General features: G+C 38.2%; 1 protein-coding gene across 9 annotated transcripts in view; it reads left to right on the forward strand.

Moving 5' to 3' along the window:
* The window catches only part of LOC123768505 (biorientation of chromosomes in cell division protein 1-like 1), a 125,906-nt gene that overhangs the window by 49,813 nt on the left and 59,263 nt on the right, over positions 1-16,830 (forward strand). For 5 of the 9 annotated variants that reach the window (XM_045759120.2, XM_045759119.2, XM_069336380.1 and 2 more), the window contains 4 exons: positions 1,380-3,305; positions 3,641-3,712; positions 6,353-6,546; positions 11,449-16,277. In XM_045759120.2, coding sequence (XP_045615076.2) covers positions 1,380-3,305; positions 3,641-3,712; positions 6,353-6,546; positions 11,449-11,734 — 2,478 coding nt within the window. In that variant the 3' untranslated portion in view covers positions 11,735-16,277. Of the gene's footprint in view, positions 1-1,379; positions 3,306-3,640; positions 3,713-6,352; positions 6,547-11,448; positions 16,278-16,336; positions 16,479-16,830 lie in introns of those variants that run through there. The other 4 variants (XR_011230495.1, XR_011230496.1, XR_011230494.1 and 1 more) reach the window with 2 other exon arrangements.

The raw sequence follows: 16,830 nt of genomic DNA on the forward strand, positions 1-16,830 counted from the left end.
TTGATTTCATATTTCGTGGATTGGTCTGAGGTATGTGGTGAATATTGTCTGTCTGTAATAATTATCATCTATATTGCAAAACTTGACAAATTAAGAGGCTTAAATGTATGTTATATACAGATCTAAACTCTTAATAGTCTCCTAACTTTAATCTAGAACTACTCAGTAGAAAGCTTGAGATCTTGAGATGATTTTCGGGCTTAGTATCCCTGCTGCCCGGTCCTCGACCAGTCCTCCTTTTTGTTACACCCGCAAGAAGCAGCCCGTAGCAGCTGTCAAACTCCCAGGTACCTATTTACTGTTAGGTAACAGGGGCATCAGGGTGAAAGAAACTGCCCATTTTTTTTCTGCCTCCACCGGGAATCGAACCTGGAACCTCAGGACTACGAATCCAAAGCGCTGTCCACTCAGCTGTCAGGCCATCGTATAATACATTATTAGACAAACTATAGACTCAAGAGCGGACAGTTTCTTGTTCCAGCACCTCAATGTCACGATCTAGAGAGGAAATGCTTGCTGTATCTTGGGACACAAACCCCACCTCAGAAGAGTTGAATGAGGTCTATGAACAGTGATTGCTATGTGTGTGTGTTTTGTAAACCGTAACACAATGTAAAACCGTAACACAATGTAAAACGTAACACAATGTAATAAAATTAATAAATAATATAAATCACATATAAAATAATAAAAAAAGGTAGGGGTGGTAGAAGAAAATACTAAAGTGTTCAGTGAAAATCCACAAGGTCTTCTCTGAGTACTTTTTATTCTCTTTTTTTTGGGCTATGGGTCCCAACAATTGCACAAGAGGTGGTACTCAAATACAATGAAAAAACTATAATTTCATAAAAAAATGTGGATAAATTAAATACAGTATTTCACTTTATTTATAATGAATTTACAATTTTTCCAATTTTTTCCATATGAAATGCTAAAGTTTTCATTGTATTATATATGATTGCAATTTTATGTTATTTGAGTCAAACCTAACATAATTATTTGATCAGACTTAACCTACCTTTATACCTCCGTTCACTTAGCAGTAATTAGGTTCCTGGAAGTTAGGGTGCTGTTCTGAATTTGCAGCCTGGAGAGTGTGTGTGGTTCAATCTTAGGGGAACACCTTAGGGTGACCTTAAGTATATATACAGTATACATAAGATATCCTGTCCTCGACAAAACTAATTGTGATTATTATTTCCCATTATTGTCTGCAAGTATTTTTGCAAAGTGTGTTCAGATCTGCAACACTGTGTACTTACTATCTGTGAGTGCTTCAGTGGGTGGTCTGAAACTTCTGTCTTCATCTGTTCCAGCTTCATTTTGCCAGGTCTCCGTTTATTGCACTATAATTTTTGTTTACTTTCTGTTGTCTTCAGCTTGCGTCGAAAGAGGAAATGATGATGTGGATCCACAAGTTATCTGACGAAATACTGAAGGTGACCCCAGAGAATCAGCAAGCCGATCTTACCCTCTACCCATCCACTCGTGTGCAGGGCCAAGAGAAGAAGGATGATGAGCAAAGAGAACAAGAAAAAGAACAAGTGGAAGGAAAGGAACAAAATGAAGGAAATGAAGATAATAAACAAGAAGATGAAAAGAGACAATATACTGAAAATAAAGATGAACAGGAACTGAGAGATTCAATGAAAGAACATAGAGAAAAGGAAGAATTACCCAATGGTGATTTAGGAAATAAAATTTCTGCCACCAAGAGGCAAGAAGAAGCCCTAGGCAGTAGTGCTGATGTGTGTCTTGGTGACCTCGACAACACACCTAACACGAGAGCCGAGGAAGATATTGATGATGTCGATGGCTTACAAACGTCCTTTTCTCAGCGACAACTGGACAAGGTCAGCGACGGATGGAATCAAACACAGAGTAATGTTAATGATTTCAGCGAAACTTTGAATGAACATAGAAAAAATGCAAAAAAACTTTCTGAAATTCAAAAGAAAATTCAGCAGTTTTCCCAGGGAGACAGTTGTAAGGAGCAGAGTGTGAAAATGCACACATGGCAGATGGAAAAAGAAACTAACAAGAAAATTGTTACAATCAAGAATCATCACCCACCTCTGCGTCGACTGTCTGCCCATACCGACATCAGCTACCAGAACAGTAGCACAGATACCGTTGACAACTTCCTTATAGTAAATGACCTTCCAGGATTTCCATCAAACAAACGCCGTCCTGCAGGACAGCTCAATCGGTCTAGTCGCATCATTAGTGCAAGTGAATCTTCTTTGCAAGAGTCTTCTGTGAAGGCTCGAATGGACACAAAAGTCACTGAAATGCAGAGGTATGGAAGTGAGACTCTCTCCCAGACTAATTCCTCAGATCAGTGGTATCACAAAAATCAAATTACTCAGGATAGAATCTTGACCTGTCAATCAGGAAGCCAAACGAAAGTAATTGAGCCGACAAACCAGTTTGAAGGGAGGGCTTCTCTCCCAAGCAGATCCTCCAAGTTATTATTTTCCGACTTCCACTTTAACCAGTCAAGGCCCATTGAAATCATCGAGAACACAAGTAACAAGCACTTGTCTGATAGCAACAGTGGCGCAAGCTACAAACATCTAATCAATACCCAGGAGTCTAAATATGAGGGGAACTTGAGCAGTAGCGAAACCTCACTACCTGAGAAAGATGGTTCTGAGAAGATACCGAGAATTACCTGGTCGGTTGCAGCTACTAAAGAAAAATTTGAGTTATTGTGCTCTGTCAGCGGCGAGAACAAGGGTGGAAGACTCACAACCAAGACGCCCATCTCTCGCAAGAAGTCGTCTAGGGGGACTGTGAAGAAGAAGCGTTCTATTGAGGGAGTCGCATCTCGAAGGTCCACCGTGCGAAGAGGTACAAGAAAATCATTTATTGGCGGGGATTTAAGTAGCAGCCAGGAAGTGCAGGGAGACACAAGCGACAATGACATGGAGCATCATTCACAGCAGGATCCTCTCAGAATTCAGCCAGTAAAGGAACTCAAGAAAAACTTTGAAATAAATCAGTCAAGTGGTTCGAGTCCTAAAGTTATCCACGTGCCATCAGCAGAGCCCATCGAGGACTCGGCAGTGGCCAAGAAGTCTCCTCTAAGAAAAACGTCCAACGTCTTTAAGGAGCTGTATTCACCAGTGTCGTCTCCCGAGCTGAATATCTTAACCAGTCGATCGGTCAATGTACGACCGTCGGGTGTTGGATTAGTAAAAGACAAAGAAATGCTAATATCTTCATCTAATAACTCTTCACGATCATCGTCAACACAAGCCAGAGACGTCGTCATTTGCTGGAGGGGACCATACATTGCTCAGGTACTACACCGCTATCAGCCTATGACAGCATGAACAGGTTGATTATTTTCTGTGTAATTCTGTCCTCCACTCTTATTTAACCTGTAGAGTATAATGTGCCTCTGTAATGTGGATACAATTATCTTCAATAACATTAGTAGTACATGTGGAATTGATTCTGTTTAAGGGGTTTTTGTAATTTGTATTTTTAATTAACATACTCATTGTACATACACACACAAGTGCACACACACACACACACATTCACAAACCCACCACCAGGACACCCTACCACACTTTGGTCTTGTTCCCACCACTAGAACAGACCTAATTATACTGACCTTAACGCTTGACAGGAGGATGATTCCAGGAAGAATTGGATTCCAAGAGGGCTCTGGGTGAGCAAGGAACAGCCAGCAGAGACAGTGGTAAACGGTGCTTCCCACAGCTCTCTTGCTATTGCTTTACCTGCACTGGCTCTTATGCTATGTGTGTGTGAGTGTTTGTTGAATGCTATGCAAAGGGCTGGAATATGGATCAAAAATATGAAAAAATGCTTTACTCCTTCTGCAATTAAGCTCACTATATTTCCATCATTTATTTTGCCTTAAAAAAAAGATATATATATATATATATATATATATATATATATATATATATATATATATATATATATATATATATATATATATATATATATATATATATATATGTCGTACCTAGTAGCCAGAACACACTTCTCAGCCTACTATGCAAGGCCCGATTTGCCTAATAAGCCAATTTTTCATGAATTAATATATTTTCTCTAATTTCTTTCTTATGAAATGATAAAGCTACCCATTTCATTATGTATGAGGACAATTTTTTTTTATTGGAATTAAAATTAACGTAGATATGTGACCAAACCTAACCAACCCTACCTAACCTAACCTAACCTATCTTTATAGGTTAGGTTAGGTTAGGTAGCCGAAAAAGTTAGGTTAGGTTAGGTTAGGTAGGTTACGTAGTCGAAAAACAATTAATTCATGAAAACTTGGCTTATTAGGCAAATCGGGCTTTGAATAGTAGGCTGAGAAGTGCGTTCTGGCTACTAGGTACGACATATATATATATATATATATATATATATATATATATATATATATATATATATATATATATATATATATATATATTTATATATATATATATTTATATATATATATATTTATATATATATATATTTATATATATTTATATATATTTATATATATTTATATATATTTATATATATATTTATATATATATATATATAATGTCGTACCTAGTAGCCAGAACGCACTTCTCAGCCTACTATGCAAGGCCCGGTTTGCCTAATAAGCCAAGTTTTCCTGAATTAATATATTTTCTCTAACTTTTTTCTTATGAAATGATAAAGCTATCCATTTCATTATGTATGAGGTCAATTTTTTTTTATTGGCGTTAAAATTAACGTAGATATATGACCGAACCTAACCAACCCTACCTAACCTAACCTAACCTATCTTTATAGGTTAGGTTAGGTAGCCGAAAAAGTTAGGTTAGGTTAATAATAATAATAATAATATAATAATAATAATAATAATAATAATTTTATTTAGGTAAGGTACATACATAAAGAGATTTTACAAAGTTTGTTGGCTTTATAGATAGAGCTAGTACATACAATGCCTAAAGCCACTATTACGCAAAGCGTTTCGGTTAGGTAGGTTAGGTAGTCGAAAAACAATTAATTCATGAAAACTTGGCTTATTAGGCAAATCGGGCCTAGCATAGTAGGCTGAGAAGTGCGTTCTGGCTACTAGGTACGACATATATATAGATATATATATATATATAGATATATATATATATATAGATATATATATAGATAGTGGAACCTCGACTTACAAATGCCCCTACTTACGAATTTTTTGGGTTACGACCCCAATTTCGACAGAAAATTCGACTTGACTTATGACATTTAGTTTGACTTGCGACTTTGTTGATACACATATGGGTTAAATGAGAGTGTGGGGTGCTTCAGCTGACCAGTGTCTCTCCCCTAGTGAAGATCCTACTTGAATTCTATGTTTTTTGCCTTTCTGGTTTTTGAACATAAAAATAATTATTATATATATCACGCCATGGGTCCCAAGAAAGCCAGTGGTAAGGTTCAACCTAAGAAAATAGTTGAGTAGAGGCAGTTGAGGCTATCCTTTCCTCATTAAGAAAATGTGTGAAGTATGGGAAGAACTGCAAAGTTTTGTTGAAAAAAACTCACCCAGATAAAGTTGTAGCAGGCTGTTGCATTGATATTTTGAATGACAATGTGATGTCTCACTACAGACAAGTGTTAAAATGTAGGGGAAAATAAGTATCTTTAGACAGATTCTTAGTAACACAAGCAAGCAGTGAGCCACAACCAGGTCCTAGTGCCTGCTAAACATAGGAGAGTACCCAAGAAAAGTCATCACTGCCTGATGTTATAATGGAAGGGGACTCCCCCTTCCAAACAGTAACACCTCACGTTCCCCCCCCCCCCTCCTCACCATCTTCCACATGCCAACAAGAGTTCTCAATAAAGGTAAGATATACATACTGTATTGTACCTTGTACAAAAAGAGTGGTATTTGGTACAAAATTTATTTTTAAGTTAATATTTTTAGGGGTATGGAATGGATTAATTCAATTTACATTATTTCTTAAGGGACAATTTGTTTCGCGTTGCGAATTTTCAAGTTACGATCCGCCTCTGGGAACAGATTATATTTGTAAGTGGAGGTACCACTGTATATATAATATATTGTGTGTATGTGTGTGCATGCATGTGTGTGTGTGCGTGCGCATGCTTGAAGGTTTGGGCTTTGTGATGAAGGAATATCATCTGTCATCATGATTATAACTTAAAGATCTTTTTCTCCCTCCCTCCCTCTCCCCTCCTTATCCATCTCTTCTCTCTGATTCCTTCTTCAATGACCTCCCTTCTACTATCACCTCTGCCTCTGTATTATCTTTACCTTCCTCTGGCCCTTGTCCAACCCCCAATGCCCTTCCACATCATGGAATAGGCTGCAGAGCAAGCGGTACTTGCTAATATCAGCAACGCCTTCTTGGCCAAGCGTCGGCTCTTGGCGAGGGAGGTGGCGGCCGCCAGGATCCAGGAGCGCCTCTCTGGTCTGGAAGAGAAACTCTGGGACCTCCAGGCGACCATGACAGACATCGACACTTCCACCAGCAGCGCCCCTGGTGCCAGGGCTCCCATGTATGTATATAGCAAAACAGTGATCAATAAGCAGCCATATCTTCTTGTGTTAATAGTGTGGTTATTGCATACATATATATATATAATATATAAAGTATCCACTCGATTTAATGGCCTATATGGGGCTGTACCTAGGTTATTAAATGCGGGGCTCCGGTATTTCCGAAGTTGTTGAAGTGTCGGTAATATTTCAAGTAGCATTTAGGTAAGATATATTTTGTACAGACAGCCACTTGGGTTTACCACTCTAGTCCCTTCTACCCTGTGACATCACAGATTCACAACACATTGTTTTGATTTGTCACGATGCTGGAGTGTTCATTCCGTGACTTTGTTGGACATATCTGCGCAATCAAGGAACATCTATGCACTATGTTGGCTCCAAATGCACTCATTGTGTCAGTGATGGCTGACTGGTGGGTGGATGGGTGGGCAGAGTGGGCAGGCAAGCAGGGAAGTAGGCAGGGAGATGCTGGGAGGTAGGTAGATAGGCTGGCAGGAAGGGAGAGGCAGGGATGGAGGCAGGCAGGCAGACATGGAGAGAAAGGCTGGGAGGTAGGCAGGCAGGCAGGGAGGGAAAGGCTGGGAGGTAGGCAGGGAAGCAGGCAGGCAGGGAGGGAGAGAGAGAGGCTGGAAGCCAGGCAGGCAGGCAGGGAGAGGCTGGGAGGCAGGCTAGGAGGCAGGCAGGTAGGCAGGGAGAGAGACAGGCCGGGAGGGAGGGAGAGGCAGGCAGGGAGGGATAGGCAGGCAGGCAGGCAGGCAGGGAGAGACAGGTAAGCAGGCAGGGAGGCAGCAGGCCAAGGGAGGGAGGGAGGCACAGGCAGGGAGAGAGGTGCAGGCAGGCAGGGAGGGAGGTGCAGGCAGGCAAGGAGGGAGGTGCAGGCAGGCAGGGAGGGAGAGGCAGGCAGGGAGGGAGAGGCAAGCAGGGAGGAAGGCACAGGCAGGGAGGTAGGTGCAGGCAGGCAGGCAGGGAGGGAGAGGGAGGCAGGCAGGCAGGGAGGGGGAGAGAGGCAGGCAGGCAGGGAGGGAGGTGCAGGCAGGCAGGCAGGGAGGGAGGTGCAGGCAGGCAGGGAGGGAGGTGCAGGCAGGCAGGGAGGGAGGTGCAGGCAGGCAGGGAGGCAGGCAGGGAGAGAGGCAGGCAGGGAGAGAGGCAGGCAGGGAGAGAGGCAGGCAGGGAGAGAGAGGCAGGCAGGGAGAGAGAGGCAGGCAGGGAGAGAGAGGCAGGCAGGCAGGGAGAGAGAGGCAGGCAGGGAGAGAGAGGCAGGCAAGGAGAGAGAGGCAGGCAAGGGGAGAGAGGCAGGCAAGGAGAGAGAGGCAGGCAGGGAGAGAGAGGCAGGCAAGGAGAGAGAGGCAGGCAAGGAGAGAGAGGCAGTGAAGGAGAGAGAGGTAGCGAGGAATGTGTGATATGAAGTTAGTGTGTTAATTCGCTGACAAAACACCAGACACCAAAGCATCCCGCCTGTATTAAAATTTATATCTTAGCTGTACAATATTTATGCCATTATATGTTGATTTTTGTGTTAAGTAATTGATTAAGTAAATGTATTATGATACATACATCAATAATCATTAACATGTTTTATTGCTTCCTGTTTATTAATTAAACAAATACATTTTTACTTATGACTTACGGACAGTTGAACTACGTGACCTTGAACAATGAGTGTGTATGGGATGTAGGGGTGGTGGGGGAAGTGTGTCGGTGGTGGGGGAGGGACGGGCTCAATCCAATAAGCCTATTACGCTCGACCCCATTACCCAGATTTGTTTCTTAAATTCTGGATGTTCATCATCATAGATATTTTTGGTTACAGCTTTTGTTTAGTAATATTATTAAGATAAAAAAGTTATAAAAGTACTTGTTTCATGAATTCTTTATTGTGTTAGATGGAAAGTCTCCAGGCTATCTCTGGCTGGCATTCTACTGAGCCACCTACCAGAAGGGTCTCTTGGGAGGGGGGGATGGGGAGGCAGTGAAGGTAGGCGGGAAAGAAGGAAGTGAGGATATGGGGGGGGGGAATAGCAGTGAGGGTGTGTGGGGAGAGCAACAGTGAGGGCTCAGTCAAAGCTCTCCAAATGTACTCTAGAAAGGAGACGAGAGAGATACCAAATAATATACACATGGAAAATACTGGAGGGCCAGGTCCCAAATCTACACGGTAAAATAACAACGTACTGGAGTGAACAATATGGAAGAAAATGCAGGATTGAACCAGTGAAGCACAGGTGCCATAGGCACAATCAGAGAACACTGTATAAACATCAGAGGTTCACGGTTGTTCAACATCCTCCCAGCGACTATAAGAAATATTGCTGGAACAACCATGGACATCTTCAAGAGAAAACTGGACTGTTTTCTAAGAAAAATTTGTGTTAGAATTATTAATCTTAATTTTTTGGTCATATTCAACAAAATAAATAAATATAAATATATATATATATATATATATATATATATATATATATATATATATATATATATATATATATATATATATATATATGTCGTACCTAATAGCCAGAACGCACTTCTCAGCCTACTATTCAAGGCCCGATTTGCCTAATAAGCCAAGTTTTCATGAATTAATGTTTTTTCGTCTACCTAACCTACCTAACCTAACCTAACCTAGCTTTTTTTGGCTACCTAACCTAACCTTACCTATAAATATAGGTTAGGTTAGGTTAGGTAGGGTTGGTTAGGTTCGGTCATATATCTACGTTAATTTTAACTCCAATAAAAAAAAATTGACCTCATACATAGAGAAAAGGGTTGCTTTATCATTTCATAAGAAAAAAATTATAGTAAATATAATAATTCAGGAAAACTAGGCTTATTAGGCAAATCGGGCCTTGAATAGTAGGCTGAGAAGTGAGTTCTGGCTACTAGGTACGACATATATATATATATATATATATATATATATATATATATATATATATATATATATGTCGTACCTAATAGCCAGAACGCACTTCTCAGCCTACTATGCAAGGCCCGATTTGCCTAATAAGCCAAGTTTTCATGAATTAATTGTTTTTCGACTACCTAACCTACCTAACCTAACCTAACCTAACTTTTTCGGCTACCTAACTAAACCTAACCTATAAAGATAGGTTAGGTTAGGTTAGGTAGGGTTGGTTAGGTTCGGTCATATATCTACGTTAATTTTAACTCCAATAAAAAAAAATGACCTCATACATAATGAAATGGGTAGCTTTATCATTTCATAAGAAAAAAATTAGAAAAAATATATTAATTCAGGAAAACTTGGCTTATTAGGCAAATCGGGCCTTGAATAGTAGGCCAAAAAGTGAGTTCTGGCTACTAGGTACGACATATATATATATATATATATATATATATATATATATATATATATATATATATATATATATATGTGTGTGTATATCACGAAAATAAACACGTGATTAAGAATGTGACAATGTCAGACCACGGAGGAAAAATGAAACAGGAAATTTCCTTAAGTACTTTCGTATATTAAATACATCTTCAGAAGGTCAAAGGGACCTTCTGAAGATGTATTTAATATACGAAAGTACTTAAGGAAATTTCCTGTTTCATTTTTCCTCCGTGGTCTGACATTGTCATATATATATATATATATATATATATATATATATATATATATATATATATATATATATATATATATATATATATATATATATATATATATATATATATATATATATATATATATATATATATATATATATATATATATATATATATATATATATATATATATATATATATAATATATATATATATATATATATATATATAATATATATATATATATATATATATATATAATATATATATATATAATATATATATATATATATATATATATATATATATATACTGTATATATATATATAAATATATATATATATATATATATATATATATATATATATATATATATATATATATATATATATGTCGTACCTAATAGCCAGAACGCACTTCTCAGCCTACTATGCAAGGCCCGATTTGCCTAATAAGCCAAGTTTTCATGAATTAATGTTTTTTCGTCTACCTAACCTACCTAACCTAACCTAACCTAGCTTTTTTTGGCTTCCTAACCTAACATTACCTATAAAGATAGGTTAGGTTAGGTTAGGTAGGGTTGGTTAGGTTCGATCGTATATCTACGTTAATTTTAAATCCAATAAAAAAAATTTACCTCATACATAATGAAATGGGTAGCTTTATCATTTCATAAGAAAAAAATTAGAGAAAATATATTAATTCAGGAAAACCTGGCTTATTAGGCAAATCGGGCCTTGCATAGTAGGCTGAGAAGTGAGTTCTGGCTACTAGGTACGACATATATATATATATATATATATATATATATATGTCGTACCTAATAGCCAGAACGCACTTCTCAGCCTACTATTCAAGGCCCGATTTGCCTAATAAGCCAAGTTTTCATGAATTAATGTTTTTTCGTCTACCTAACCAACCTAACCTAACCTAACCTAGCTTTTTTTGGCTACCTAACCTAACCTTACCTATAAATATAGGTTAGGTTAGGTAGGGTTGGTTAGGTTCGGTCATATATCTACGTTAATTTTAACTCCAATAAAAAAAAATTGACCTCATACATAGAGAAAAGGGTTGCTTTATCATTTCATAAGAAAAAAATTATAGTAAATATATTAATTCAGGAAAACTTGGCTTATTAGGCAAATCGGGCCTTGAATAGTAGGCTGAGAAGTGAGTTCTGGCTACTAGGTACGACATATATATATATATATATATATATATAATATATAATATTCAGTACAGTATACTATATTCAATATATATAATTTTTAATACATGCTTTCTATGTCTGTTAGTTTTAATATCTACGCCTATCTCTCCAGAGAGATGAAGGATTGGAAGTCCAAGGAAAAGTCTTTGAAAGCAGTCGAGGAAGAAATTGCCTACTGGACCAGCCGCTTTGAACGGATGCAGAAAGAGGCGGAGGAAGCCAGGCAGAAGCTCGCTTTAGCACTTGCTTCAGGCTTCGCCCAGCAGCATAGCTTCAAAACTCCCGAGGAGAGATCAAGGAATAGCATTCGCTCCAAGCGCCACCGAAACACACAACACTATGATGATGATGAAAAGGACGATGATGATGGTGATTGTCTAGACGTGTCGGAAGCCTAAAAGTGCACTTACGCTCGGCAAAAACCTGAACTCCATGTTTGAAAGCGAGAGAGAACATTTTACATGTGTCCTAATGTGCTCTGATAGAATGGAAAGATATACTGTGATTTGGTAAGTCAAAAATGAGAAACATGGATGAGTTAGAAATTGTGATGGAAATAGAAAGTATTTTACGTTTGCCAGAACAAGTCTGAACAAGTTGCTGTGCAAGGAACACTTCTCGAGCATGCATCAAGTAGTTACAAACCCTACAAACTGGAGAAAGATGCCTGTAGAAGAAGATTAAGATGATAAGCTAAATAAATATCCCATTCTAAGGGTGAATAATGAGAAAATATAATATACATTGTATTTCATCAAAATAAGAAATGAAGGCTGGAGAATATTTCGGCCTGTTCAAATTTATTGTCAATAGATGGAAACGTGCAAAATGTAAAGCTCACATAAAGCTGTACACACTAAAATAAATAAATATATATATATATATATATATATATATATATATATATATATATATATATATATATATATATATATATATATATATATAACTGAAAACTCACACCCCAGAGTGAGTTGCATATGTCCTGGGGACCATTCAGGCTTGTTCGCATATATATATATATATATATATATATATATATATATATATATATATATATATATATATATATATATATATATATATATATATATATATATTATACATATGTTATATAATATTAAAACATTGTCAACCACTCCTTTAATAGTGGTGAGTGGTTATGTACAAGAGGAAATTTGGCAGCCGTTATATGTTTAATTAGTGAAGTTATGTTGATGTTTACATTTTAGGTTCCTTGGTTTACGAATGTCTCACTTTTTACAATTTGTTCAGTTTACCAGCTCAATTTCTTCTAAATATTAGACTAGGTTTACGAGCTTTGCCTTGCTTCTCCTTTGCTTGGCGAGTTTGTCGATACACGTATGGGTTGACAGAGTGCGTGGTTCCTGGTGTAAGGGCCAAGTGTGCTTCAGTTTACCAGTGCTTCCCGCCTAGTGACAATCGCGCTTGAATTCTTTGTAAAGAATTTCATTGTTTTTCTGTTTTTTTTCTTAACGTAAAAGTAATTGTTATATATATCATGCCATGGGTCCCAAGAAAGACATTAGTAAGGTTCAACCTAAGAAATCAGATGTAAGGATGACGATAGAACAAAAACAAGAGATCATTCATAGTGAGACAATGTGATATCTCACTACAGACAAGTGTTAAAATGTAGAGAAAAACAAGTGTATATAGACAGATTCTTAGTAAGACAAGCAAGCAGTGAGCCACAACCAGGTCCTTGCGGTATGCCTGCAAAACATAAGAGAGAGTGAGTACCCCAGAAATGTCATCACTGCCTGATGTTATAATGGAAGAGGACTCTCCTTCCAAACAGTAACACCTCTCCTCCTCCTCCACCCCCCTTCCCCACCTCCTCACAGTCTTCCATATACTGTACCAACAAGTAATTAATAAAGGTAAGATATAACTTGTACATAGTGTTCTACAAAATATTTGTAGTATTATGTATGAAATGTATTTTTAAATTAATTAAGGGGAGCCGGTTGGCCGAGCGGACAGCGCACTGGACTTGTGGTCCTGTGGTCCCGGGTTTGATCCCGGGCGCCGGCGAAAAACAATGGGCAGAGTTTCTTTCACCCTATGCCCCTGTTACCTAGCAGTAAAATAGGTACCTGGGTGTTAGCCAGCTGTCACGGGCTGCTTCCTGGGGGGTGGAGGCTTGGTCGAGGACCGGGCCGCGGGGACACTAAAGCCCCAAAATCATGTCAAGATAACCTCAAGATAAATATTTGAAGTGTGGACCAGATTAATTCAGTTTACATTATTTCTTATGAGAAAATTCGTTTCAATTTAAAAAATTTTGGTTTAAAAACCATATCTGGGAATGGATTAAATTCATAAACGGAGGTACCACTGTATTTTGATTTTCTTGGTAATGCTGGATTGCCTCTCTTGCCCCCACATTTGTGCCATGACAGTATAACATTTTTAAGTTACACACCATAGTGTGTTTGTGTGTGTAATTACCTAAGTGTAATTACAGGATGAGAGCTACGCTCGTGGTGTCCCATCTTCCTAGCACTCTTTGTCATATAACGCTTTGAAATTACTGATGGTTTAGACCTCCACCACCTTCTCACCTAACTTGTTCCAACCGTCTACCACTCTGTTGGCAAAAGTTAATTTTTGTATATTTCTTCGGCATCTTTGTTTAGTTAGTTTAAATCTTTGACCTCTTGTTCTTGAAGTTCCAGGTCTCAGAAATTCTGCCCTATCAATTTTATCGATTCCTGTTACTATTTTATACATAGTGATCATATCGCCTCTTTTTCTTCTATCATCTAGTTTTGGCATATTTAATGCCTCTAAACTCTCCTCGTAGCTCTTATCCTTCAGCTATGGGAGCCACTTAGTGGCATGTCTTAGCACTGTTTCCAGTTTGTTGATGTGCTTCTTAAGATATAGGCACCATACAACCACTACATATTTCAGCTTTGGTCTAACAAAAGTTGTAAGTGTAATTACCTAAGTGTAGTTACAGGATGAGAGCTACGCTCGTGGTGTCCCGTCTTCCCAGCACTCTGTCATATAACGCTTTGAAACTACTGACGGTCTTGGCCTCCACCACCTTCTCACTCAACTTGTTCCAACCGTCTACCACTCTGTTTGCGAAAGTGAATTTTCATATATTTCTTCGGCATCTTTGTTTGGCTAGTTTAAATCTATGACCTCTGGTTCTTGAAGTTCCAAGTCTCGGGAATTTTTCCCTATCAATTTTATCGATTTCTGTTACTATTTTGTATGTAGTGATCACATCACCTCTTTTCCTTCTACTGGTGTCGGCATATTTAATGCCTCTAACCTCTCCTTGTAGTTCTTGTCCTTCAGTTTTGAGAGCCACTTAGTAGCATGTGTGTGTGTGTGTAATTACCTAAGTGTAATTACCTAAGTGTAGTTGCAGGATGAGAGCTACGCTCGTGGTGTCCCGTCTTCCCAATACTCTTTGTCATATAACGCTTTGAAACTACTGACGGTCTTGGCCTCCACCACCACCTCATTTAACTGGTTCCAACTGTCTACCACTCTATTTGCGAAGGTGAATTTTCTTATATTTCTTGTGTGTGTGTGTGTGTGTGTGTGTGCATTCATCTATTTATACCTGCAGGATCGAGCTCTAGGTCTTGGACACCATTTTTCTATCCGTTGGTTGTCTAATGTAATGATTCCTTACTTATCTCCCTATCATACCTGCTTTTAAAGCTATGGATAGAATTTGTCTCTACAACCTGCTCCTTTAAATCATTCTATTTACTACCCTTATGCTAAAGGAAAACTTTCTAACATATCCGAGTCTCAAGCTTCCCTCTGTGCCGCTTGGAGTTGGGTTCAGTGTTATGTCGATTCCCAGGTCTTTTTCTCCCCTAGTCATTATAAGGAGATAGTTTTCCTTCATTATGTACTGGCCTTTCGGTCTCCTGGCTCTTGACCCCATTTCCATCACCTTACACATGCTGGTATTGAACTCTAGCAGCCATGTCTTGGACCAGCTCTGCAACCTGTTCAAGTCATCCTGAAGAATCTTACAATCGTTGTCTGTCTCAATCCTCCTCATTAGGTTTGCATCATCTGCACACATTAGCATATTGTTAAGTTACACTTTACAGTGTGTGTGTATATATGTGTGCATGTGCATTAAAGTATGACTAAAAGAGTTAGATAAATGATTCTAGTACGAACCTTTTTGTTATTTCGTAATTTGTTCTTCATTTGGAAAGGAAGTAGAAAAATTAATTGTTCAAAGCTATTACTGTATTGCACTTTCTCTGTGCCTGACACATTTCAGGAGGCATGTGAATATAAATAAAAAAGATAAATACAGTAAAATATATTCCATGTTTTGGAGATGAGAAGAGAGGCAGTTTCCCTTTCAAGAAGACTGGGTAATCTGTGTCCTGCATTCTCAACAATCAGTGGGAGCGGTAGATGGGTTGAAAACTAGCAATTCTCACATAGTATGATTGAATCTATAATGTTCCTAGCTTTGATAAGAAGCATAGTGATATGAAGCACTCAGCCTCAAACAATCTCTGATGCTAAGTTGTACCGTAGCAAAACGCTTATAGCCCATTTAAACTTTGGAGAGTTAATTTTTTAACTTTATTTTGAAGTGAATAAGAAACTAGGAAATATAAAGAGGATCCCTACTTGAGTCATTGATTTAAACCTTATTTCCCTCGCCGTCATAAACCCTTCCTTGTCCCCTGTATGCTGTCCCACCCTCTTTGATCTGCACTCCTCGAGAGGTAAAGAACATGTATTTATTCACTGTTGATATTTGATGTACTGTAACTATCAAATTTATATAACAACTACAGAAAGAAAATAATTATACAGTATTTTATGTATATTAGCAACTGTAATTATTGTTGTCTATTGTATATTGTACATAAACTGATTAATACCTTAATATTATTAAAATGATTTATACTTTCATGTATTCCCTCTGATATCCTTCACTAAAATGTTTGGTTCTCTATTAATTTCTTCTATAGACGTGAGGAAGCACAGAAGCCTGTTCTCAATACAGAAGATGCTTCTGTAAGTACACCAAGAAAAAAGGAATGAAAATACATGTCAGATACTTATGAAGGCAGATGGAATAAACACAAGAGAGCATCGACTGGTGTTACATGGGTAGGTTATCATCATCATTACTGTGGGGGTGTTTTAAAGGAGGGGGAGTGTGTGCAAGTATTATTGTTGGGTGTTCTATGGTAATTACCCAAGTGTAGTTACAGGATGAGAATTACGCTTGTGGTGTCCCATCTTCCAAGCACACTTTGTCTTATAACGTTTTGAAATTACTGATGGTTTTGACCTCCACCACCTTCGCACCTAACTTGTTCCAACCGTCTACCACTCTGTATACGAAAGTGAATTTTCTTATATTTCTTCGGCAGCTTTGTTTAGTTTAAATCTATGAGCTCTTCTTCTTGAAGTTCCAGGTCTCGGGAATTCTTCCCTATCAATTTCATCAATTCCTGTC

Source organism: Procambarus clarkii, chromosome 35 (genome assembly GCF_040958095.1).
Source record: "Procambarus clarkii isolate CNS0578487 chromosome 35, FALCON_Pclarkii_2.0, whole genome shotgun sequence".
In the NCBI taxonomy this organism is placed as follows: Eukaryota; Metazoa; Arthropoda; class Malacostraca; order Decapoda; family Cambaridae; genus Procambarus; species Procambarus clarkii.